The sequence below is a fragment of the Thamnophis elegans genome, chromosome 14 (assembly GCF_009769535.1).
Source record: "Thamnophis elegans isolate rThaEle1 chromosome 14, rThaEle1.pri, whole genome shotgun sequence".
In the NCBI taxonomy this organism is placed as follows: domain Eukaryota; kingdom Metazoa; phylum Chordata; class Lepidosauria; order Squamata; family Colubridae; genus Thamnophis; species Thamnophis elegans.
In genome coordinates, this window is record NC_045554.1 from 13,330,889 (window position 1) to 13,357,319 (window position 26,431).

Here is a 26,431-nt window from a genome sequence, read left to right on the forward strand (position 1 = left end):
AGAAATAAAAGGTGCTGTGAAGATGCTGGATTATCAAGTAAAGAATACTGGAAATATTTCTTAGCTGCATTTGAAAGACAATGCCTCTTGTCCTTTGTGTGTGTGTATGTGTGTGTGTGTATTTCCCTCTGTTTCTCTTTCTCTCTCTCTGAATATATATATGTGTGTGTTTCTATCTATCTATCTATCTATCTATCTATCTATCTATCTATCTATCTATCTATCTATCTATCTATCTATCTATCTATCTCATTCTCTCTGTGTGTGTCTCTCTCTCTTATACATGTGTATGTTTCTGCCTGTCTATCTGTTTCATTCTCTTTCTCTCTATATATGTGTGTTTCTATCTTTTTTAATAAAGAATTTTTTTTTATTTTTGAATAAACACAAACACAACCCCTTCCCCAAAACTATCTTCCATTACAAGTGGTAGAAAGTGTGTCGATTGGTTACAAAAAACCTCCGTGCATCCCTTTCACAGTCATCACCTACAATTCATATCAAATCATATATTTTAAATCAAATATATTTATATATATTACTATCATCATACCTCAACCTTCATTTGACTATAATTGTTTTTATGTCCTTTTAAATAAAATATTCAGGATTTAAAGCAAAACCACATAATGGCATTTCATTAGCTCTTCCCAATATCATCCAGTAACATTACATCTTTATAAGATGTTCTAAATAAAAAATTGGTTATATTTAATAACAGCGTTTCTAAACCTCCCTTCGTAGTCATCATTTGCAATTTATATCAAATTTCCTCTTATCAAACCAATACATATATATGCATTATTATCAATCAATTATTTAACTATATCCATTATCACTTCATTTTATACATAATGCCTCTAAATTAACTAAATTTGACTTAATTTTTTATTATAAGCTTCATTACATCAACCTGTGTCTTTCCAGTAATAGTGCAGTCTTATATCTCTTGCCATTTGGGCATTAGTATTCTGATTATTTCTTTAGTAAGTTTTGTATGGACTTCTCTTCGCAATTTATTGCTTATTGCATATCTTGAATAAGATCGAAAACCTCCATCTGCTTCTCGATCAGCTTATCTTTGGTTATCACAAGTGCTTCTGACAAGATTTCTCCATCAATCAAATCAACTTCCATCAATTCTTCTCTCTTTTCTTCTTCTATACTTTGAAATCTGGGGTAGAGCTCCAGTCCACCTATCTCCCCTTTCCATATTCCACTCTTTCCATTTTCAACCATGCTCAGTTCACTGTCAGTATCAACAATTTTCTTGTCTCTGTTTATTTTTTCCTTCAGTTTTTAGAACTCTGACCTCCACTTTCATTTGATGAACATCCTCAATTTTTCCATCACATTTTACTGTTGTACGATCTATGTTCTCCAATCTCTTCTCAATTTCCCTGTTACTTCTATTAATTTTTGAATTTCAAACATAATCTTTGCAATGCTAAGGTTTCTTTTTCATGTTGCGCCATTCTTCCAACTTGTAAGACTGCACCCTGGCATTCAAATGTTTTATTAAATTTAAAGCAGGTTCATTTATAATCTTTCAAGACAAGGCTTTGTTTTCACTCCACTCCAGCTGCCAATAAAGCTCCCGAAGAGCACCTGTATAAACAACCCATGCTCTTCTCACTATCACTCTCTGTAAACAAGCTGAGGAACCTTGAAATGCAAAGTCAAATGATCAAAGAGAAAAAAGAAAAAACAATATTTCCAAGCCTTCCAAGACTCCAGCCTTCAAGTGGCAGTGTTACTTCCTTTCCCTCTGTTATTACAGCCCTTTTTGTATTCCTTTTATATCTTCTTTATATCCAAGCTTAAAGAAAATTAATTCTTAAATAGCGCAAAAAGAAACCATCCAATCCAGCATTATAAAAATAAGGAAAAGATTTTAATCCATGGGTATAAAAAAAGAATATAAAAGTAGAAGAAAAACTAATCCATTCAATTTAAAGAATAGGAAACATTTGCAAACCTTTGCAAAAGTTCCATCCGTAAAAGAAATTAAAAAAAGGATAACACACTGTCTAATGTAGCTTATTTACTGCTTGTTATCTTCTGTTTTCAATTTAATTTAGCTTTAATTTTTTTGGGGGTAGTCTCTTTTATAATAATACGACTTCCTCACCAGATGGACACACTTTCTCTTTCCTTTTTCCTCCCGTTTTGGAGCTGTCCGACTTCAGCAGCTTCAATAGCTGCGCTTCTGTCGCTGGCAAAGAGATTCTCCTGGATCAATCAAGGACTTTGTGGTGTCCCCGAGATCAGCAGGACGTACTCTTCCCTGTCACTGTCTCTTGTTGTAATATGGCCCTTGTGTAGGTGTGTGTCCTCCATGGCCTAGTCATTAAGGCCTGTCCAGAGCCACGCTGAACTCACACAGGAGACAACTGGCTCCGAGAAAGCCATAACAACCTGATAGTGAATAACATAACATTCTGAGATGTGCTCTACCATTGACGTCCAGGATTGACCATATATAGAGAGAACTTTCCTGAAGCAGTAGATTAGAAATTGTACTTTTACAGGTTGTTTGTAACACATGCTATTTGCTCCTCCTGCCTTTGTTCTATCCCAATAAAAGGGGCTCTCAGGTTCCCATCTGGGTCGCTCCATCCCGAGAAAATTTGTCTCCTGTCTTTTCTCAAACATGGCTTCATGGAGCGAACAGCGGGAAACTTCACATTTTGGTGACCCCGACGTGATGTGATCGACCGTGATTGACGTGATGCAACGTGACTCGACGTGATCTTCCTGTGTCATCAGCCTTTCACTCATCCCCGACTTGGCAAGTCTCGCAACCAGGGCCTGCTGTTAGCGAACAGAGCACCCTCCCAATCGTGAGTATGGGCTCAGGTTCTCGAAGGCTCAGACTGCACACTGCACGAGCTTCGGGAAATCGTTTAAATCGTCTGTTGCAATAGCTCAGGCGACAGGTCATCCGCTTCCCATTCCCCCGAAAAAACATTTCCTCTCTCTATTGGCTTACATCTATGAGAATTGTCCCATTTACCCAGAGAAGGGCTCTCTTAAAGTTTCCTTATGGCTCCAATTGGGTGTTTATCTTCATAAGGAACCTCGAGCCCCGCCAGAAGTTCTCACTACTTGGAGGCTTCTTGTAAGATGCCTTCAAATTCATGAGGAAGGTATGCGGGGGGCTGCTTTGTAAGCCCTCAGAATTATCTCCTCCGCGCTATGAGGAGATCGCCTCTCCTGCCTGCCAGGCGTGGCCCTCTCCGAGACCCCTCCACCTCCCCCGGCCCCTCCGGAAGAGAAGGTTTCTCCTCTCCCTTCCGCCCCTTCTCCCGCCACCGCCAGTGTGGCGTAGCGCTCTCCAAGACGCTCTGCGTGATGCTTACATTCAAGGGGACATGGAATTGGCAGAGGATTGTTTCCCTGTAACTTTCAAACCATGCGGCTGGGGTGGTTGTGCCTAATTATGTGTCTCTTCGGGACAGTTTAGGTCCAAAAGGACCGTCCAGTGGCAAAAATATCGACTGCGATCTTGGAACTCCAAGATCGCATGTGTGTGTCATCGCAACGTCAGCCTCCTTCTCCCATATATGTGTTTCTATCTATCGCCTATCCATCCATCCATCCACACACCTAATCTACCTACTTACCTACTTACCTACCTACCTACCTACCTCTTTCTCTCAGTTTTATTCTCTGTTTCTGTTTCTCTCCCTCTTTCCTTCTCTCTTTCCCAGCAAGAAAGCTTGCAGTGAACTCACGCTTGACACAAAGCATCTCCCTGGAGGGTTAGGACTCCTTTCACCTGGTCGACGCTGAAATAAAGACAGAGCATTAATGGACAAATTAAATAATGGGGCAGCCTTGCACACAAGCAATCACACGGTAGCACTACCCCAACATTGAGGGGCTTCTACAAAGACGAGGTGGGCCGGACTGTTTTCCAAAGCACTGAAAGGCAAGAGGAGAAGTAACAGATGGAAACTGATGGAGAAGCACCTAGATCTAAGGAGAACTTTCTTCACGGTGGGAGCAATTCACCAACTTGTCTTCAGAAGTTGCAGCTGCTCCATCACTGGAGGCTTTCAAAGAGAGAATGGACGATAGAGGGTCTCCTGCTTGAGCAAAGGGTTGGATTAGAAGACCTCCGAGGGTCCCTTCCAGCTCTATTATTTATACTAGCTGATAACCCGGCGTTACCTAGGTATTATTTATAGGGGAAAAATGTCTGGACCAAAGGTAATTTCTAATGTTGGATTTTCCCCCTTACCAGAGGGAGCCCCCTTGTGGAATATGTGAAGCCATTACCATGGCAACTCCATTGTGCTGCACAGTAGAAGCCATTTTACGGCAGTACAGTAGGAGCCGTTTTAACGCACAACAGAGTGTATCTTAAACAGAACACACACCTCAAGGGGTGTTAGGGGTGTCTTATCCCCACAGTATTTGTTTCCAGAGAGTAAGTCATCTGTGCACCAAGTTTGGTTAAAATTGCTTGAGCTATTCCAGAGTTATGCTGGAAAACAAACACACACACACACACACACAGAGCCATTTTATATATATATAGAAGAAAGAAAGAAAAGAAAGAAAGAAAGAAAGAAGAAGAGAGGAGGGAGGGAGGGAGGGAGGGAGGGAGGGAAGGAAGGAAGGAAGGAAGGAAGGAAGAAGATAGAAGAAAGAAGATAGAAGATTCTATTCTATTCTATTCCCATTCTATTCTATGTTTTAGGTTCCAAAATGCCCTTTGAGGCCATTTAGAGAGATTGGAAGTGTCTGGTTTCAGACAGGGCACAAGCAGTAGATCAGATACAGATAGGATGATTCTCGTCCAAGCAGGGTCAAACTGATTCAGCAACCCGGGGCTGGCTCGGTAAACTCTCGAAATGGGAGCGCCTTGGTGTTTTTACAACAGGACTGCAAATCTCAAACAGGCCTGGGGAGGTATTTGCTGATGAAATGCAGGCTGCCTTGGATACATTAAAAAAAAGAATTAAAAAGGGCTGCAGGCTTTGGTTGCAGCTGGTTGATCATCTGGCTGAACGTTCTGCTTAATCAATCCCCAGACGCAGGAAAGAGATGAAAGGCTTCTCACACAGGGAACTCATTTCCCTTTCAAGAGAAGATGGCATTAAATCAACAGCCCTGATCTTCCGCATTCGTTCTCAGCTGCTCGGGACGAGAATAGCAATAGCACTTAAGACTTCTATACCGCCTCATAGTGCTTTGAGAGCCCTCTCTAAGTGGTTTACAGAGTCAGCCTCTTGCCCCCCAACAATCTGTGTGCTCATTTACCCACCTCGGAAGGATGGAAGGCTGAGTCAACCCTGAGCCTGGTGAGATTGAACTGCTGGCAGTTGGCAGAATTAACCTGCAATATGCATTCTAATACTGTGCACATGGATGGATGGATGGATGGATGGATGGATGGAAGGACGGACGGACAATAGCGCTTAGAGTTATATGCCACTAGACAGTGTGGTTTTACAGAGCCCGCTTCTTGCCCCCAGCAATCTGGATCCTCATATTACTCATCTCAGAAGGATGGAAGGCTGAGTCAACCTTGAGCCTAATGAGATTTGAACTGCCAAATTTCAGGCAGCTGGCAGTCAGTAGAAGTAGCCTACAGTACTGCACTCTAACCACTGCGCCACCAAAGCTCATAAGAATGTTTGCTCCCAACCCAGAGAATGTTGCTTACACGGTTTTGGGATTCAAATAATTTAACCACCAGTTCTCTGCCCTAATGATTTCTTCCAACAACCAGTTCAACCAGACTGCTGAGAAAGTTAACAACCGGTTCTCCCTGAAGTGGTGCGAACTGGTTAAATCCCACCACTGTGCTCAACCCAATTTCAGGGTGCAGCAGGGAGGGGACAGATTGGGAAAGGATCCCTAAGTTTCCTTCCCTCCTGGCTGGCTGTACTTGGCTAGCCCTGCTTCATGTCTTCTTCTTGCCTGCTGCGAAAAAAATTGGTCACTCAATAAAGTCCAATGCAAAAAGAAAGGGAGAGAGGAGGAGAGAATAAAAGGAAGATGGAGGGGAAGAAGAAAGAGGTAAGGAGAAGAGGATGAAGGGAGGAGAAAGAGAAGGAGAGAGGGTAGGAAGGGGAAGAGTAGAAGTAGGAGAAAGGTAAGGGAAGAAGAAAGGGGAAGGAGAGGAGGATGGAAGGGAAAGAAAGAGAAGGAGAGAGGTTAGGAAGGGGGAGGGGGAAGAGTAGAAGTAGGAGAAAGGTAAGGGAAGAAGGAAGGGGAAGGAGAGGAGGATGGAAGGGAGGGAAAGAGAAGGAGAGAGGGTAGGAAGGGGAAGAGTAGGAGAAAGGGAAGGGAAGAAGGAAGGGGAAGGAGAGGAGGATGGAAGGGAGAGAAAGAGAAGGAGAGAGGGTAAGAAGAGGAAGGGGAAGAGTAGAAGTAGGAGAAAGGGAAGGGAAGAAGGAAGGGGAAGGAGAGGAGGATGGAAGGGAGAGAAAGAGAAGGAGAGAGGGTAGGAAGGGGAAGAGTAGAAGTAGGAGAAAGGTAAGGGAAGAAGAAAGGGGAAGGAGAGGAGGATGGAAGGGAAAGAAAGAGAAGGAGAGAGGTTAGGAAGGGGGAGGGGAAGAGTAGAAGTAGGAGAAAGGTAAGGGAAGAAGGAAGGGGAAGGAGAGGAGGATGGAAGGGAGGGGAAAGAGAAGGAGAGAGGGTAGGAAGGGGAAGAGTAGGAGAAAGGGAAGGGAAGAAGGAAGGGGAAGGAGAGGAGGATGGAAGGAGAGAAAGAGAAGGAGAGAGGGTAAGAAGAGGAAGGGGAAGAGTAGAAGTAGGAGAAGGGAAGGGAAGAAGGAAGGGGAAGGAGAGGAGGATGGAAGGGAGAGAAAGAGAAGGAGAGAGGGTAGGAAGGGGGAGGGGAAGAGTAGAAGTAGGAGAAAGGTAAGGGAAGAAGAAAGGGGAAGGAGAGGAGGATGGAAGGGAAAGAAAGAGAAGGAGAGAGGTTAGGAAGGGGGAGGGGAAGAGTAGAAGTAGGAGACAGGTAAGGGAAGAAGGAAGGGGAAGGAGAGGAGGTTGGAAGGGAGGGAAAGAGAAGGAGAGAGGGTAGGAAGGGGAAGAGTAGGAGAAAGGGAAGGGAAGAAGGAAGGGGATGGAAGGGAGAGAAAGAGAAGGAGAGAGGGTAAGAAGAGGAAGGGGAAGAGTAGAAGTAGGAGAAAGGGAAGGGAAGAAGGAAGGGGAAGGAGAGGAGGATGGAAGGGAGAGAAAGAGAAGGAGAGAGGGTGGGAAGGGGAAGGGGAAGAGTAGAAGTAGGAGAAAGGGAAGGGAAGAAGAAAGGGGAAGGAGAGGAGGATGGAAGGGAAAGAAAGAGAGAGGTTAGGAAGGGGAAGAGTAGGAGTAGGAGAAAGGGAAGGGAAGAAGGAAGGGGAAGGAGAGGAGGTTGGAAGGGAGGGAAAGAGAAGGAGAGAGGGTAGGAAGGGGAAGAGTAGGAGAAAGGGAAGGGAAGAAGGAAGGGGAAGGAGAGGAGGATGGAAGGGAGGGAAAGAGAAGGAGAGAGGGTAGGAAGGGGAAAGAGTAGGAGAAAGGGAAGGGAAGAAGGAATGGGAGGGAGAGGAAGATGGAAGGGAGAGAAAGAGGAGAGAGGGTAGGAGGCGAAGAGTAGGAGTAAGAGAAAGGGAAGGGAAGAAGGAAGGGGAAGGAGAGGAGGAAGAAAGTAGAGAAGGGAGGGAGGGATAAAAGAAAGGGAAAACAAGTTGGTGTTACAAAAGGAGGAAGGGATGGTAAACAAAGCAACCCAAACTGTATATTACAACCTATTAAATGAAATAACAGATGTATAAGAATGATAACGTAAAGAAGAATAACAATTATGTGAATGTATACTTAAAATGGTATATAAGTGAAAATAAAAAATAAAAAATTCTTTGGGGAAAAAAAATTAAAGTCCAATACTTACTTGGAACTCCCTAGGATAAAGTTTTCCTGTTTTTACAGGCCCTTCTGAGCTGCTGGCTGGCAAATTAAAACCGATGGGAAGCTTCCTGGGTGAGAAAGAGAAGAATAAGAAATAGGGCCAGAGGCACTAGTAGCTCTGAATATTTCTTTTCCCTGAGACAAAGAAAGTGAAAGCAGCATCCTGTTGTCTGCACGGTAAAGGCAAACCCTTCTAGCCCTGATGATGTTACCTAGTTGGGTCATGAAATGTTTGCAAGAAAACCACCAAGCTCAGAGAGCACCAAGGTAAAGATAAAGGTTCCCCTCGCACACATGTGCTAGTCATTCCGACTCTAGGGGGTGGTGCTCATCTCTGTTTCAAAGGCGAAGAGCCAGCGCTGTCCAAAGATATCTCCGTGGTCATGTGGCCGGCAGGACTCAATGCCAAAGGCGCACGGAACGCTGTTCCCTTCCCACTAAAGGTGGTTCCTATTTTTTTTCTTGCATTTTTACATGCTCTCGAACTCCTAGGTTAGCAGAAGCTGGGACACGTAGCGGGAGCTCACTCCGTTACACGGCGCTAGGGATTTGAACAGCCCAACTGCCGACCATTCTGATCGACAAGCTCAGCGTCTTAGTCACTGAGCCACTGCGTCCCCTATCAGAGGCATTAGTAGCTGAAAATATTTCTTTGCCCCAAGTCAAAGAGAGTGAAAGTACCACCCTGTTGTCAGCACACCCCCACCCCCCAGTCAAGGATAGAAAGCATCCATTCCTGCCCTGGTTTCCATTAGCCATGCGCAGACGCTTCACAGCTTTTCACCACTGCAAGTTAAATTCAACTCACTCATTCAAGATGTGTTCCAGGCCCACCAGATCAATATGATGAATAAATCATTAGTAGTCTGCTTAGAAATCCCAGCCAAATAACTTCACCCACCCGCATGGACACGACATAGTGGGCAAAGGAAGAAGGGGGTGGGGGGAAGAGTCCAGCTTCAAAGAGGGCAAGATCAAAAACACAGCTTCTTTGGAGCTCTTTAAAGCAGCCATGTCCTTCCCCGGGTGATGTGGGGCAGTCGCAGCTGTGGCAAGAAAAATGGTAAAATGGGGCAAAACTTGCTCAACAAATTTCTCAGAGAGCAAAGTGAATTTTGGGCTCAATTGTGATCGTACATCAAGGACTCCCCATGTTAAAGCAGCAAAACTGGAAGGAAAAGGCCCCGATCCTTAGAACAATTTTGTTTGTAAGCACCTTTAGGATTTCTTGCAGCTGACGAAGGACGGAGTGAACTTCCTCCCCTAAAAGCCATTTAAATTCTTCTTCCTGAAAAGAGAGAGAGAGAGAGAGACCGAGAGAGAGAGAGACAGAGAGAGAGAGAGAGAGAGAGAGAGAGATCAACAAATTATTTACTAAGACTGTATTACTATTATTCTTTTCACCCTTCCTATTACCTATCTCCTCCCACTAATGACGATAACCTTGTTGCATGTACGTTTACGATTTATATTGTTTTATTCAGTTTCCTAAGTATTCGGGTCTTTTCCTGTGTAAGATTGAGATTGTCTTGGCAACGTTTCAGCGAGGTCTCACTTGCCATCTTCAGGCTGGGTTTTGGGCTTAAAGTGTGATCAGAGCTGCTGTCTTTCTATAAATCTGGTGGGGGTGTGTGGAGTGCTGGCTTTCTTTCAGTAAGTGGATTGATTGGCTGTGTGGTTGAATCATGATTGGTAGATTGGTGCTGATTGGTGCTGGCTGTGTGTCCGTTGTTGTTTCGTGTAGTAACGGCCTGGATGGTGGGTGGGGCTCGTTTGTTGACTAGGGCTGGTTTCCAGATGTCTGGTAGGCGAGCGGTATCGTCACATTTATTAATGTTGTGGGAGTGTTTCTCTATTTTGATGGCTTCCATAATTATTCTCTTGTTGAAGTGAATGTATGTATGTATGTATGTATATATGGCTAAGATGTCTGCCTAGTATGTAATATAGCCCAGGTTCAAATCCCAGTAAGGGTATGGCTAGCTGATGAGAGCTAAATAGCTTGAAATAGATCTATACTAGTCTCCCTTTATTTATTTATCAGCACAAATATAACAAAATGTAACAAAAAGGCAACAGTAAAAATATTGGGTTTCTGCCTGGATGGTCTCTTGTGACGAGCCGAAGGACAGAGAATGGAAGTAGTGATCTTCCTCCCATATTTGGGCATACCGGGGGTTGTAAAAAAAAAAAAATCTAATAGATATCTTTCACCCTGGCTTCGCTGATAACGGATAAGATCCTGTGGCCTAATGGCTAAGATGTCTGCCTAGTATGTAATATAGCCCAGGTTCAAATCCCAGTAAGCTCCCTTTATTTATTTATCAGCACAAATACAACATACATATATATATATATATATATATATATATATATATATATATATATATATATATATATGCATGTATGTATGTATGTATGCATGTATGCATGCATGTATGCATGTATGTATGTATGCATGTATGCATGCATGCATGCATGCATGCATACCAGGGGTTGTGACACAATATATACCTATTTCCCTAGCCTAGCTGATAAAGGAGGAGAACCTGTGGCCTAGTGGCTAATACAACTGCCTAACATGTAATACAGCCCAGGTTCGAATCCCAGTAAGGGTATGGCTAGCTGATGAGAGCTAAATAGCTTGAAATAGATCTATACTAGTCTCCCTTTATTTATTTATCAGCACAAATGCAACATACACACACACACACACACACACACATATAGTGTATGTATGTGTGTGTGTATATATATATATATATACACACACACACAGTGTATATAATATACACTGAAAGCATATGCACCAAACACAAATTTCATGTGTGTCCAATCACACTTGGCCAATAAACTACTCTAATCCTATCCTATCCTATGCCCTATCCTACATTATCACTGCCCCTTTCTGCAAACTGTATTCAAATTAGGAATCCCACACATCACAATAGGCTAAAAGGTTTCATAAGATGCCACTGAGTACATATGGGCTTTTATGCTGCACAGGGACCAAATTTAGCTGTGGGCTCTTCGTGTGCTGAAAATAAAATGCATCTCATTTGGGTAAGAGGTTCGATAAATTCAGAAGCAGCACATCAGAACCCCAAAAAGATATTGTAGCTAGTCCTCAACTTACAACCATTTCTTTAGTTACCACTGTTAGTACTTGTCAGTTGGTTATTTTTTCCTTTCTGTATAGTACCCAGCATCCATTACTTTGAGTTAGATGGCCATGTAAATAAGTAAATAAATCCATAAAAGGACAATGAATATATTTGAATAAATCCATAAAAGGACAAATGAATATGTTTGAAGGACAATAGGATATATTTGAACCAGGTTTCTTTCCAAGGGCACCTTGGTCGTTGTTCCGCTGGTAAAGACAAAAAAATTCCTCTAGAAGGCTGTCATCCCTGACAATTTAAACACCACTTTAATCATTAACGTTTGTCTATATTCACAAGCCCGCAGACTCGGATGAGAAAGCAAAGGAACAAACTACAGGTTAATCCTCAACTGATGGACCCTCACCAAAGCTACTTAGAATCAAAATTCACAGTGGCAAAAAACATTTTGGACAAAAAATGCATATGTGATTAGAAAAAAATGTTAACACAGCATATAGATTTTAAGACAGCACTATTTTTACTAGGCAGAATACCAGAAAAAATACAATAAAGGGAATACAGATTTGATATTGCATGTTTTAACAACGGCAAGAATTATATTTGGGCAACATTGGAAAAGCGAGGAAACGCCTACAAGGAGAAGATATAATTAAAAAAAATATTGGGCGGTGCAGAAATGGGCAGATTTAACGCTAAAGAAAAAGAAGATACAGAATACTTTTGAATTTGGCACTTATTTTATCAATGGTTGGACAACAGAGGTAGAAATCAGGGGACTGAGATGTAAATGAATTGATTCAGGCAGTACACAGTACACTGTGTGTGTGTGTGTGTGTGTGTGTGTATGTATATCTGTATCAGTAACAATAACAGAGTTGGAAGGGACCTTGGAGGTCATCTAGTCCAACCCCCTGCTCACACAGGAGACCTGTACTAGGGATTCAAACCGAACTACTGACCTTTCTGATTGACAAGCTCAGTGTCTTAGCCATTGAGCCACCCAGTCAGTCTCAGATATAGAGATATTGATATATAGATATGTCTGTGTATGTGTATGTATACAATTTCACGATGGCTCCTCTCTCCCCTCCCCAAGCAGTCACGGGATCATATTTTGGGTGCCCAGCAACTGGTTTTTGGCACTGTCCCACAACAGTCCTGTGACCATGATTTACAACTTTTTTTTAATCGGAACATTCATTTATTTCCTGTTTCTGCAAAAAACACCCATTGCAGATAATGAATTTCCTTATGGTCATTCACTTAATGACCATAGTGATTCGCTTAATGGCACCATAAAAAAAAAACAACCCAAAAAAGTCATAAAATTGGATGTGGTCATTTGGCGACTGGCTTAACGACTGGCACAATTTATGACCCTAATTCCAGGCTCAATTACAGTCCTTAAGTCTGGGATTATCTGTAACCATAACCCACCAGTGAGGAGGCCTTTGGTATTATCTCCCTTGGAAAAGAACTTGCTTTTTATTTTACTATTTTTAAAAAAAGGCAGATTCAGGCCTGATTGACATTCAGATGAGAAACTTGCAATAAATAAATAAATAAATCCCATGTTGTAGATAAAGACTACAAAGCGAAGTAAAAAAAAATAATCCCAGGATTTGTTTTAAAAAAAGGAAGATGAAAACAACACATCGTATTGTGTTGCCGTAGGGGAAATATAATTTCCTTGTAAATTCTACAACATTCTTCAACTACCGTGTTTCCCCAAAAATAAGCCCTCTCCTGATAATAAACTCAATCGGGCTTTTGAGCGCATGCGGTAAAATTTAAAAGGATTTAAGCGCATGCGCAGCTGGTCCCCGTCATTTCCTCTGGTGGCTTGCCGCGCAAACAACACGAGGGGAGGTGAAGCCGGAGGCGGGGGAAAGGGAGGGGGGAACATGCTCCCCACACGGCCTTACCTAACAGCCGCTCCCGCAACCCTAGCCACTGCACCCCTCCTGTCCCCCAAATGGCTGCAGCAGCCATGGGGTGACCATGCTCGCCGCCTCCTGCACCTCAAAAATAAGGTAAGACCTCCCTGAAAATAAGGCCAAGCACTTGTTTTGGGGGGAGTCAAAAGAAAATAAGATCCTGTGTTATTTTGGGGGGAAACACGGTATTCTTTTGCCATACAAATTGTTTTAGTAAGTTGCTTTCGCTGTTCCAAAGCTTCTGGCCAATTTTAGCAGGTCCTCTCCTTATCTGTAGGAAACAAGGACCGTCTGTCTGAATACGAGGAGGGCAAACTGTATTTCCATTGTCTCCTCTCGGACAGGAACAAGGTCAGCAAGGGATGAGTGTACACAGAACTTGCCAAGATTCCCCCAAATACACAAAGAACATCTGTTGGAAGATGCCTTGAGTGATTTAGACAAAAAAACGTTATGTAGGCTACTCCAGGGGATGGCAACCTTCAGCACCCAAAGAGCCATTTGAACCTGTTTCCCCATAGAAAAGAAAACGCCGGGAGCCACAAAATACTTCTTGTGCCTGACTATTTCCTGGGCGGCCACAAAACTAGCATATGTAGTCGAATTAAACCTTCTGTTTTCCTCTGAAATGTTTCTTTTCTTGGATTTATCTGTGGTTCGCCTATAGGTTGAAAAGCTCAATAAATTGTGTGCCGGTGGATTGTGACACATATTTCGAATGACAGGGAGCCACAGCAGAGGGATGAAAGAGCCACATGCGGCTCCAGAGCCGTGGGTTGCTGACCCTGGGCTACCCCAATTCAAAATAATGAAAGACCTCTCCTAATTATACCATTTTTGTCAGAGTTGGCAGCAGGAATCACATCCGGAAAGCGCACACAGGTAACTGACTGAGCAGGATTCATTAACTTATTTTTATATATAATATAACACATGAAATACGTATACAACACCCAAAAGCAGGTTTTCCAACGTGGCAGTAAATACAAGCAAACACAGGTGGGAAGAGGACGAGAAGAGTTTCAGTTCAGAGCAGCAGACTAGTTTGAGCTCAGCACAGACTCAGAGCTACAGAGCTAAGCCATGCCCAGGCTCCAAACTGCTTCAGCTCCCATTGGCGAACTATGTTACTGAGCCCTATTCCAGTTCATGAATATATCTACACTGACAGTTTTACTATAGACTGTGTGGCCTGCAACCAGAAAAAGGCATTTTCTACAGCTTTTGCCTTAATTATACCACCCTGCTGCTCTAAGACCAAAGACGAGCTTGGGTAAAAATTACAACCATGTGCCTTAGCACAATATGCTGAGAATTTTATAAGAAAGGGGTTTCTGAGCAGTTTTTAAAAGCTTTCTGGATTTATTCCTGCATGAGAGCATTGACTTAGGAGTCCAGCAACTTAAAGAGTTGAAATACAGAGCCAGTTTGTTAAGGCACCAAGCTAGAAGACAGGGGGGAGAAATGTCCTTCTGGGATCAGTTCCAAGTGGGGAAAAAAACACCGGATTCATGGAAGTTGCTTGGAAAGAAGGTTTATTGGTGGCGGACAGGACCACATGGTTTGAGGTCTTGGGAGAAAAGAGGGTCACGTGCCTTGAAGGTCTTGAAGAAAAAAGGGAAGAAATGCTGAGAGTACCCTGACTTTATGCCCTCTCTGGACCTCATCCCAGAGCTTCCCATTCCTGTGCAAGAAATGCACCCTGATTGGTGGTCAGACTCCCAGGGGGCGGGGGGCCTTAAATAATTTGTAGGCTGTCTGTCTTTTGAGCCCCAAGCTTGGTTGACTCTTGCTGGGTGATGATGCAATGAAAGGGCTTTGGGATTCTTATTATGGCTCTGCCTGAAGGAGGCAGATCTTTGTTATATAGAACAGACTGGCTCAGGCCTTAATGGCCCATTGACAAATGTGGGGGTGGGGTGGGGGGCAGGAAGCTGCTTTGTCTTTAAAACATGTTTCTCCTTTTCTCATCCAGGGAAATATAATATTCTGCCTTTTTAATATTTCCTAAAATATTTAATTCTTCTAGGAGAAGGGTAGGTGCTGACTTCCTTCAAACATAAAATATCACTAATAGCTTTTATATGCAATGAGAACTTATGCACTGAAAACAAATTCCTTATGTATCCAATGACACTTGGCCAATAAAGAATTATCTTCTCTCTTCTATTCTTCTCTTCTATTCTTCTCTTCTGTTCTATTCCTCTTTTTTCTCTTCTCTTCCTCTCTTCTCTGTTCCTCCCTTCTCTTCTCTATTCCTCCCTTTTCTATTCTATTCCTCTCTTCTCTATTCCTCTCTTTTCTATTCTATTCCTCTCTTCTCTTCTATTCCTCTTTTCTATTCCTCTCTTCTCTCTTCTATTCCTCTCTTCTTTTCTCTTCTGTTCTATTCTATTCCTCTCTTCTCTTTTATCCTGTTTTCTATTCTATTCCTCTCTTTTCTATTCCTCTCTTCTTTTCTCTCCTCTACCCTCTACCTCCTATTCTGTTCTATATCCAACCACTTCCACGGAGTCGTCTTCTTCCCTTTCCAAGCCCCCACGCCCCATATATCTTCCCCATGGAGTCAGCAGCAGCAGATTGCACAGAGATGACGTCCTCCAGCCCACCAAAGCAACTGGGGGAAGGGCACGTGCTCCAGCCCCAAAGGATGAAAAGCACTACCAGCAATAGATGGACGGTGGGGGAAAGGATGGGGATGGAGGAAGATGGAGAAAAAAGAAAGATATTGTGCAATATTTATCCTCAGCAATGCCTGGGGAAGGGCTGGCTGTAGGATCCATCCCTGGCTGATGCTTGCAACAGCCCCAAACCAGACCTAACAAATCAGCTTAGTGGAAGTTATTTCAAAGCCTTGGAGGGGGGGGGGATTATTAAGGGGGTCTTCCAATCTTGGCCTGGTATTGTGAGATACAGAGTTTTGGGGAGGGGGCAAGGAGAGCTGCTGTGGTGTAGGGGTTAAAGGGCTGCCCTGGAAACCAGGAGGCTGTGAGTTCTAATCCCGCCTTAGGCATGAAAGCTGGGTGGGTGATTTTGGGTCAGTTTCTCTCACCCAGCCTAGCTTACCTTGCGGGGTTTTTGTTGGGGGAGAATGAGGCTATCCAATATTTCCGTGATGGCGAACCTCTGGCACGTGTCACAAGTGGCATGCAGAGCCAGCCGTCAGCCCAGCCCAGCTCCACCGTGCATGCACCTGCGCCTCCTGTCGGCCAACTGGCCTTCGGGGTTTTGCCACGCATGAGGGGGCGCATGTGAGGTAGACGCTCACATTGCATTTGGGGGGTTTGCGCATGTGCACGCAGCCCCTCTCCGCACCGCTTTTGGGCATGGAAGGCCTCCTGCCCCAGCTTGGAAGTCAAAAAACGGGCGAGGTGGGGGCGGGGCGCATATGCAAGGTGGGGCACATATGCAAGGTGGGGCGCATGAACCGGGGTGGGACAGGCTGCATGCCTGGGGGATGTTATACATATCTCAAGCCTGTTAAAAATGTGGTCGTGTCAACAGACTTGGAGATAAGAAACCAGGAACTGGAGAACTGTTGCAAAGATTGCGTCATTTCTAAAAACCATATAATGCTTCCTTTATTAATGATGTTGCTTTTTTAATAAGAACATTAAGGACTGTTTTAAAGGTTTTTTTGCAGGGTTGTTTATTTAAAAGTGCATGCCTTCTCCTCGGGTTTGGGAAGTGGGTGGCTGCATAAATAGAAAGAATAAGTAGGAGGCGGGAGTATTAGCCACGTTCAGCCCCTGGAGTTACATACGACACGTAGGAATAAAAAAATCCAACACTAGTTAGAAAATCCAAACCCTCAGGCAGCCCTCGGCTTACAACAGTTCACTTAGTGACCAACTGAAGTTAGAACGGAGCGGGGGGAAAGCAACCTATGACCGTTTTTCACACTTACGACCGTTGGCAGCATCCCCACGGTCATATGGTTAAAATTTGGACTCTTGAAAACTGAACTCGTATTTATGATGGTTGCAGTGTCCCCGGGGTCATGTGATCACCCTTTTGTGACCATCTGACAAGCAAAGCCCATGGAGAAGCCAGATTCACTTAACGACCATGGGACTCATTTAGCAACTTAGGAGATTCACTTCACAACTGTGCCAAGAAAGGTCATAAAACCGGGCAAAACTCACTTTTAAATGTTTGACTGAGCAACAGAAACGTTGGGCTCATTGCGGTCGTAAATCGAGGACTACTTACCACTGGTGGGGCATTGGGAGAGCAGAGCTCTGGGATTTGGGGCTGCAATGCTGCAGAGGAGCCAGAGGGGGCAGCCATGAAACACCAGAAAAGAGAGAGGGGGGGGTTGCTGCCCCCTGTTGGTCGTCAGGATTTTAGTAGCCCAGATACCACCAACACCCCCTCCCCTTTTAAAACAGGATTGGTGCTTTGGACCCAAGCCCAGGGATGAATTGTGACCCGCTCCCCGGTTGCAAAGCAAAAAAAAAAAAAAAGCAAGCGTGGCTTGTGTAACCCAGTGTTTCCTAACCTTGGCAACTTGAAGATGTCCGGACTTCAACTCCCAGAATTCCCCAGCCAGCGAATGCTGGCTGGGGAATTCTGGGAGTTGAAGTCCGGACATCTTCAAGTTGCCAAGGTTGGGAAACACTGGTGTAACCGATCCAGATCGGAGCCAACTCGGCTTCTCCACCGTTGGCCTACCTCGCAGGGTTGCAAGGGAGGCCTCCAAAGGGCCATTCCTGGAGGCGCCGACGACCCCATCACCACCATCCCCTTCCCTTTACCCTCCCCGCCCCCAAATGCGAAAGCGACTCCAAGAACCTCGTCCTGGCCGTTATCCCCCCTTCGCCCGGCGATGTCACGCCAAGGGCAGTGACGTCACCCGCCCCCACTCTTTCAATGACGTCACGCGCTCCCTCAATCTCCACCCCCCCCTCCTTCCCCACACGGACACATCGATTCCGCAGCTTGGAGGCTCACCAAGACGGCCCGCTCGGCCGGGCTCGCCAGCGCAGCCATCCTCATCCCCGTCGCCGCCGCTGGGTCAGCGAGAGACGCCAGGAGCTCCCCAGCACCGAGGCGTCGGCTGGCTTCCCACCCCTTCTCGCTCCTCATTGGGCGAGCGCCGCTGGCCCCGCCCAGATACCTCTGAGGCTCCTCCCCCCCAGCCGCTCGGCTTTTCATCGCTGGTTGCGGAGGAGTCCAGCGCCAGCATAGGAGGGGTGGGTGGGAGTCTTGAAGACCACTCCCCGAATGCAATGGGGTAGCCGTGGGTATTCCAAGCCCAATTAATAGTAAACCCAGCTGGGAGGAATCTTGGAGGTCATCTAGTCCAGCCCCTTGCTCACGCGGGAGACCTAGACTAGGGATTCGAACCGCCGACCTTTCTGGTCGACAAATTCAGCGTCTTAGCCACTGAGCCACCTAGCCAGGCTTGGAAAACCCCCAGCGCCCCATTGCATTCGGTGGGGGAGGGGTTGTCCACCGGTATGCCCCTCTCCGCCCCCATCGTAAATGCTCTGCGAGCAGCCAGCCGTTCTCCCGATTTGCAATCCGCCGCAAAGGCTGGAGGAGGGGGGTGCAACATGGCAGAACCGGCTGTCCCGGGAAGGGTCTCCCGTGCTGTGAGGTTTCGTTTTTGCTGCTTTAACCCCGGAATTGGGTTCAACCGTGGCTTCTTCCTCTTTTTTGAAAGGAATAGATCAAATAGGAATTCTGGCATCCAACTTCCGTTTTGATGGCATGGAATATAAGAGGAATATAATAGAATGAAATTAGGAAAGAATAGAATAGAATTTTTTAATGGCCAAGTGTGGTTGGACACACAAGGAATTTGTCTTTGGCGCATATGCTCTCTGTGTACATAAAGAAAAATAAAATATATTCATCAAGAATCATAAGATTCATAAGTATGCAAATACAGATGTAGAGTTACACCTGTTAATTCCCTTTTGCAACCTTCTGGCAAGCAAAGTCCAATGGGGGAAGCCAGATTCACTTAGCAACCATGTTACTCACTTAAAGTCTGCAGTGATTCACTTATCAAATGTGGTAAAGAAAGTCGTAAAATGGGGCAAAACTCGTGTAATAAATTTCTCACTTAGCAACATAAATTTTGGGCCGTAAATGAAGGACTACCTGCATTGAACCAATGTTAATTCGTTTTAGTACCCTTAAAGCACAGCATGGTAACAATAAATAAGCAAATCCTTGACGTATGTTTTTTCCAGAAATACTCAATACTGTTTTGCTTTTCTTTATACATTAAAGAACTGTAATGTCTGCAATGTCAAGCTTCTAATATTTTTATTTTATATTAGAACATTTATATATACATAAGGTTATCCTTTGGGTCCTATTTTAACAAGCTAGTCAATATTTTATCCTCTAAATGAGATTCGCAAACAAAAAAACCCCACCTACAACTATTTTTACCTTTCATCTGTGCTCACCCTCTTAGTATCTGTTGTATTATGAAGACAGTATTTTCCTTCAAAGTTGTTTCAAGCATCATTTCCTTTAAAAGCATACACATTCCCAAAGCAAAGTCTGAATAAACATGAACCAATCGTAAGCCGAATACTGTGTTCAAACCTCCACTTTTAATTCGTGTGTTGGCTCAAGAACAAAATGACAAAATATAGAGAAAAGCACTACTATTCAACATAGCTAATTATTTAGTAAGCAAATGATTTTATTTTCTAATGTTTATAAATAAATACATAAATACTGGATATTTTTTCTCATTTTTGTTCTAATATAACCACTTGGACAAAGAACAAGATCAACATGTCAATTCTGTAACTCTTCCTATCCACCCTGTAAAATAAACAATTCAATTCTTTCCAACTCATTTAAAATGTTAAAAGTTCTTCCCTGTTTTTTTCCTAATATTTCAAACAATATTGCTGAAATAAACTACATTGTTGTCATTGCAAAGGAAACTGTACGGTGTGTTGTGGCTTGTAAATGCTGATGATTAAACAATTGGTTTTTTTTTAAACAAATCGCCATACATCCTCCAATCTCACCATCAAATTTTGCAGTATATTTTCTACTTTTATTAATGGCATTCATCCTTTCTAAACTTTCTCCAGTCCCTTACCTTTGAAGTTATACACAAATGATAGTCCAACAATTTAAATTTATACTCTTGACTAATCCATCTATTACCTTTTTTGTGTTTGAGGAGTGGGAGATTGGTATTCTAATTCTTCCCCCAAAGTATGCAGTTAGGAAAGAAGAATACTTTAGAGCAACAAATAGTATTGTGTTACCAAGAAAAGTTTTATTTCCTTTTGCCAGTAGCTTTGTTAATTGCACAAGAAAAAAAATCATTTTGTCTCTGTTTGCCATTTAAATCATCACCACACATCCTATCCAAATGACAAAACATTAATTAAAAACAAGGCAAAAATAAAAAATAAAAAATTCACAACCTTAATTACCTATAGATCATTCATCAAAGGAGAAGGAATTAAAAGAAACAGCTTTTTTTCTTACAAGCTCTCCACAAGTGTAAATATCTTTTTAATCTTGAAAAAGGAGGGAACAACAAAAAAAGCAACTGCTAAAACAGAAATCCCATTTGTGTTTTTTTTTAAAAAGAAACTTTACAGTATTGTCAACAATATTAAGACAACAATGACTAAGCCAGTTCCATCGTATTCCTCTTGTAACAAACGCTTTTCTCCCCTCCTGCGCCATTGTGCCAGTTGGATTTTAAGGACACCCCAACTGAGAACTGATCAAAGTTGGCTCTCAAGAGCAGAAAGGCTGAATAGGAAAAGGAGTCCCATGGCACCTTAAAACCAGTAAATATATAGCAAATGTAAAACTGGTAGACTAATGGTGTCCTTCTAAAAAAAAGGCATGAGATGAGCCAGCAGTTCCAAGTTCTTGTTAGCGTTTTGAGCTGTTGCCCCCCCCTTGGGTATCACTAACCGTGCAGTGCTGCAGAAAGGACCGCACCCCTCCAGGAGATATTTCCCCTCTCTGACAAGAGAAACCACAAGATAAGAGAGATTGAATGGAAGACGCTGCAGTTCTCTTAACATTGCAGTTCCTAGTTCCATCTGGATTTTTTATTTATTTTTGCTAGGGAGACAAAATAAAGTATTCTGGGAACTATTTCTGCTCAGGTTCTGCAAGGTTCTCACAAACTCTCAGAAGCATCTCCCTGTCCTCTTCCTGACAATCCTTACAACAGGTGTCTAACTTTAAGATCGATGGACTTCAACTCCAAGAATTCAATTCCCTAACGATGCTGGCTGGGGAATTCTGGTAGCTGAAGTCCATCTGTCTTAAAAGTAGCTGAGGTTGAAATCCCTGCTTTAGAAGGTCTTTGGAAGAGTAACTTCCTGGTGTGTAATTTACTGCCTTAAGATTAGAACCACCATCTGGAATGAGGTCATCTTATCCCATATCTATCTGCTCTTCCTGACAGATACTAGTCCTTAAAAGCTTCACTTTTACTCATAAGGAGCTCATTTCCATTGGCAAGATACACTTCACTGTGTGGAACAAGCAGGCAAATAGCTATGAAACCCCTGGACAAAAAACAATGTCCTTTTTTTTTAAGGTGGATTGTCTGTACCACAGAAGGAAAGAAAACCTATGTAAGGAATATGTGCTGTAGCAAGAGCAGAGTAGGGTCAGGCCTACTCTTTTAATATATCAACTAAACTTTTAATATAGCAACTAAAACTCTGAGTCTTCTCTGCCTGAACAGAATGGGTCAGCATATCCAGAGCTTGGAGATCAACCCAAGGTTCAAAGAGATGGATGTCACATTTGCATTTTGAAAGTTTAAATACTGGCAAGAGAAGTTCACCGGTCTGAAATGCACAATTAAGCGGACTAGGTATTTGGGTGCTGAGTTCTTGAGCTCTGTTTATGCAAATGTGAAAGTCTCTGCATGAACCCAGAATTGTTTCCAACCCTTTCTGATGTAGCTTGAGCAAAGGGCTTTTCTCTCAAGATTAATACTGACTTTTCAGACTGAAAAAAAAATAAATTACAATTTTGTTGGAATATGTTGATGCATCCCTGTATTTTAAGACTACTTTGTCATTCTGACAAAGAATTAATCTGTATCAGTCCATGGCTTGCTGAATCTTTCATTACATTACTTGCAAGCAGCATTTCTACTTCACGTTATGCCTATCTTCAGTTTTTCTGAAAGAAAAACAGGGAAGTCAAAATTCTTCATATCAAATGATCTGTTTTTTTCTGATTATGGGGCAACACTCAAGACCCAAATCATCCTTGCGAATATTAGAGGAGCAAAGATTCATACATTCAGGGTGCTGATTCTCCAAGGTGAACCTGAAGAAAGACTCTAGAAGTTCTACCTCTTTTTTTTGGGGGGGGGGGGGGGTAAATGCCCATTCTGGGAAATCACAGGCTGGTCAAAGCATTTTACAGATGCCTTCAGAATGGATAAACCATTTGGGAATTAAGAGCCCGTAGAGACATCCTGCATGTTAGAGGCTCACTTTGAATTGGAATTAAGTAAAAGGCTTAATTACAAAAGCTGTTTCCATGGAGAAGGCTTGGATGTAAAACCCTCTTCTTCTGTTAGGGAACTATGGCCAGGCGCTATATTAATTTAGCCCCCCACCCACCCACCCACACCTTTTATTCTAATCTTTTTCTCCAGGGACAAAGAACACAGGTGTGCCAGAATCCCACCCCAATTGTCACAGCCACCCAGGTAAAGGGACATCCGCCTCTCAACTGTCTTGACTATGCAAGAGAACTCTATTTATATATATATTTATCCACAGCAAACAGTGAAACAGCAGCTGGAAAGAACTTAAAATGCCCAGGGACACAAATACAATGAGAACCAGGATTAAAGCCAAGCAGCATTATTGGGGAGGGGGGGGGGGAGAGAGATATTCCATTCTATGACTCCCAAGGGGTGGCAAGAGATGTGTGGTCCAATCTCTTCTACTGCAGCTAACTGGCACAGGAAGGCCTACTGTAGCAACTGTCCTTGTGGCAGATCTCAAAAGAGGGATATTTTTTTCTTTTTGTATTAAAAAGGAAAAGAAAGAAAGAAAGAAAATGGGTGGTGGGAATAAGGGGAGAGGAGAGAGAGAGAGAGAGAGAGACAAAGATGGACTGGTCCAGAGTTAAAACCCAGTATTCATCGTTATAATTAATCATAGTATTAACAATTAGGAGAAGGTAGCCTAGTGGATGTAGGCCCTGTACACAGCAGACATGTCATTATCAGACTGGTCCAAAGCTTTTGCCCGTTTGTAGACCTGAGGGAGAGAATGGAGGAGAAGAGACAAGTCACCAAGGAGGATCAGTGGCTTCCTAGTAGCAACTTAAAACATCCCCAGCCGCACCTATTAAATTTCCTTCCAGCAAAAAGTACCCAAACAAATGAAAGGGTCCAGAACCTGCTGTTAAGGGACTCAATTTGGCAAGGAGATACAGGTAGTCCTCGACTTAAAAATCATTCATCTAGTGACCAAAGTTACCAAAGCACTGGGGGAAATGACTTATGGCCGTTTTTCCCACACCTACAACCCCTTGTAGCATCTCCATCATACGATCAAAATTGGGGCAATGGGTAATCCTGTGACCCCAGGGCATCCAATCAAGATGACAGCGGTGATCTCCTGGGATCACGCGACCTTTTTTTGTGAACTTCCTGACAAGCAAAGTCAAAGGGGAAGCCAGATTCACTTACCAACCAGGTTACTCACTTAGCAACTGCAGCAATTCCCTTAACAGCCGTGGCAAGCAAAGTCGTAAGATGGGGCAAAATTCACTTAACTGTCCCCCCCCCCACTTAGCAACAAAAAGGTTGAACTCAATTGTGATCATAAGTCGAGGACTACCTGAAATGTCTGAAGGAGAATCTGTGAATTCTTGTTATTTTACCCCAGTGGGCATTCAAAGTGGCTGTTTAATAAAATCATTTATTTTCGACCCTTCTGAATTTTAGATAACACATTCGGAGATTCCCCGCCCCCTTCACAGAGCAAGTCTGGTTGGTGTAGAATTAAAATGTAGAAAGCATATAATTATATCCCAGTAGGAGGCAGTTAAAATTAATTAAGAAAGCAGCTACGGTCAAATATCTGGACTGAAAAAACAACAATCTCCATTCAATTTTTAGCTGCTTTTCTAAAGGTCTGCAAACAAAACTGGCCTTAAGACAGGACTGAACAGAAATAGGGTTGGGGGGAAAAACATACCTCATTGGCTGCAGCTGCCATTGGAGTTGGATGATTAACAGAATCGCCTAGTGCAATGGCTAATCTGAGATCCTTCTGGATGTATTTCAGGTAGAAATCAGGTTTGAAGTTTCCTTGCAGGATATCTAGAGAAGGAAAAGCCCAGCTACGTTTTCATATTCCACTTTCCCTTACTGACAAACCCTCATCCTTTGTCCCTTCAGATTTCACCACTCCCAGAGTGCCAATTCAAACATGCAAAACCATGTCTGGCCACAGAGTCATCCTTTTCCAAATTATCCATGCTAATAAATAACAAACTCTCTAAAAGATGTCCCCCCACCCCCAAGTCTTTTACATGTTTTCAAGATTGTAATTTGGCAGTAGAAAGTAAACATGTGTTTACTTTCTACTGCTCTTCACACCAGTCATTTTTATGGTTTGGACGTACACGTGGAGAGAAACTGCTTTGCTTGAGAACTCAAGGCAAGGGCGGTGGAGAGAGGTCTCCCTTCACACATTCCAAGCACAAACTTTAAAGTGGGTGAACTTCACAATTGAGGGGATTTGAGCTTGGGTCGCCCTGGGCCTCCCCACTCTTTAATTACCATATTTTTCGGACGATAAGATGCACCGGAGTATAAGATGCACCATTATTTGGAAGAGTTTTGTTTTTTTTAAAGTTTTTGCACTGTGCACCCCAAACCCTCTGCATAGCTGGTTTATTGCAAAAAAAAAGGGGGGGGCATGCAGAGCTTTGGAAGTCTTGTAGAGTGCTCCCGGGTACTGGGGGTGGGGCAAAAACAAGAAAAAATGGGCCATTTCTCGCCAAAAAAGCATTCATAGGCTTTGGGAGGCTTGTAGAGTGCTCCTGGGGGGGAGGGGCGAACAAAAATGCCCCATTTCTTGCTCATATTTGCCCTCCTCAGCCCCCAGGAGCACTTTCCCAAACATCTGCACATCCATTTTTGCGAAGGGGCGAGGTTTTGGGAGGCCAAAAATGCTGTATTCAGTGTATAAGACACACCCAGATTTTCACCCTCTTTTTGCGGGAAAAAAGGTGCATCTTATGGTAAGATGGTAAAAATATGGTACTTGGCTATCAGAGTCTGGCTAGGAGGAACTACTTGGAAACCTCCATCAAGTGTGGCTATGGGAGGTATAGGAAATAGTCCATACAATACAGCACAGATGTCAAACTCGATTTCATTGAAGGCAGCATCAGGATTGTGTTTAACCTCTGGGAGGGGGCGTAATTCAAGAGGGCCGTATGCTGCCCTCCCAGGCTCCGTTTTCAGCTGCAATGGCCTCCTGCAGTCCTCTGCCAGCAAAAAGAGAGCCTGTGAGGCCCGCGAGGCACTCTTTCCCCCTGCAGGCCAGATCTGAGTACCTTGTGGTGGGCCTTGAGTTTGACACGCCTGCAATACAGGAAACAGCTAGTTCAAGAGTAGTAGCAGGCAATTTGCTGGCCTCTAGATCCGTGTTTCTCAACTTTGGCAACTTTGAGAAGTGTGGACTTCAATTCCCAGAATTCCCCAGCCAGCATGGGAATTCTGAAAGTCAAAGTCCACACCTCTTAACGCTGCCAAAATTGAGAAACACTGATATGTAGGCCCTCGGCTCCAATCAGGCCCTCTCAAGAAGACCCAAATCAAAGGACTATGGGAACAGGTCAGAACAACTGGAATATTCTGGATGGCCTACACCTGATTTGAGAGAAACAAGCCTTTTTCCATCAAAGAGGAGGGGGAGGGAATGAAGAACTTTACTTTGGCACTTCTGATCCAGGAAAATGCTGGCCAGCTGTCCCTGATTGAGGATGTCCAGAAGGGTCTGCTGGGACTGACCAGTGACCTGAGCCAAAGTCAGTCCCTCTGCTATTGTGGCCATGAAGCTTCCTTGGACCATGTTCACGATCAGCATCATCTTGGCAGCATTGCCTACTTCTCCTGTGGGAGACGGGGAGAGATAGATAGAGAGCTTATCCTCAAAGAGATGGGGATAAAAATAAACCTTGATACCTTAACAATATGTTAAGACCAGGGGAGCCAAACTTAATTTCAATGAGGGCCACATCAGGGTCAATGAAACACAGGAAAAAAAAATGCAGAAAGAGATCCTGTACGGCAGGGGTCCCCAAACTTGGCAACTTTAAGACCGTGGATTTCAACTCCCAGAATTCTCCAGCCAGCATAGCATAGCTGGCTGAAGAATTCTGGGAGTTGCAGTCCACACGTCTTAAAGTTGTCAAGTTTGAAGACCTCAGCTGTATGGGAAACCCATTAAG

General features: G+C 43.6%; 2 protein-coding genes across 6 annotated transcripts in view; both read right to left on the reverse strand.

Annotated features, from left to right (window-relative positions):
* The window catches only part of ROGDI (rogdi atypical leucine zipper), a 35,080-nt gene extending 17,044 nt beyond the window's left edge, over window positions 1-18,036 (reverse strand). Inside the window, 6 exon segments of the mRNA XM_032231260.1 lie at window positions 3,734-3,791; window positions 7,892-7,923; window positions 7,925-7,960; window positions 7,962-7,976; window positions 9,125-9,196; window positions 17,927-18,036. Of these exon segments, the coding sequence (XP_032087151.1) occupies window positions 3,734-3,791; window positions 7,892-7,923; window positions 7,925-7,960; window positions 7,962-7,976; window positions 9,125-9,196; window positions 17,927-17,971 (258 nt within the window). The 5' untranslated portion in view covers window positions 17,972-18,036.
* Window positions 18,037-20,214: 2,178 nt separating this feature from the next.
* GLYR1 (glyoxylate reductase 1 homolog) overlaps window positions 20,215-26,431 on the reverse strand; it is a 35,170-nt gene continuing 28,953 nt past the window's right edge. For all 5 annotated transcript variants that reach the window (XM_032230364.1, XM_032230362.1, XM_032230363.1 and 2 more), the window contains 3 exons: window positions 25,914-26,093; window positions 24,166-24,290; window positions 20,215-23,220 (listed from right to left, as the gene is read on the reverse strand). In XM_032230364.1, the coding sequence (XP_032086255.1) occupies window positions 23,146-23,220; window positions 24,166-24,290; window positions 25,914-26,093 (380 nt within the window). In that variant the 3' untranslated portion in view covers window positions 20,215-23,145. The remainder of the gene's footprint in view (window positions 23,221-24,165; window positions 24,291-25,913; window positions 26,094-26,431) is intronic.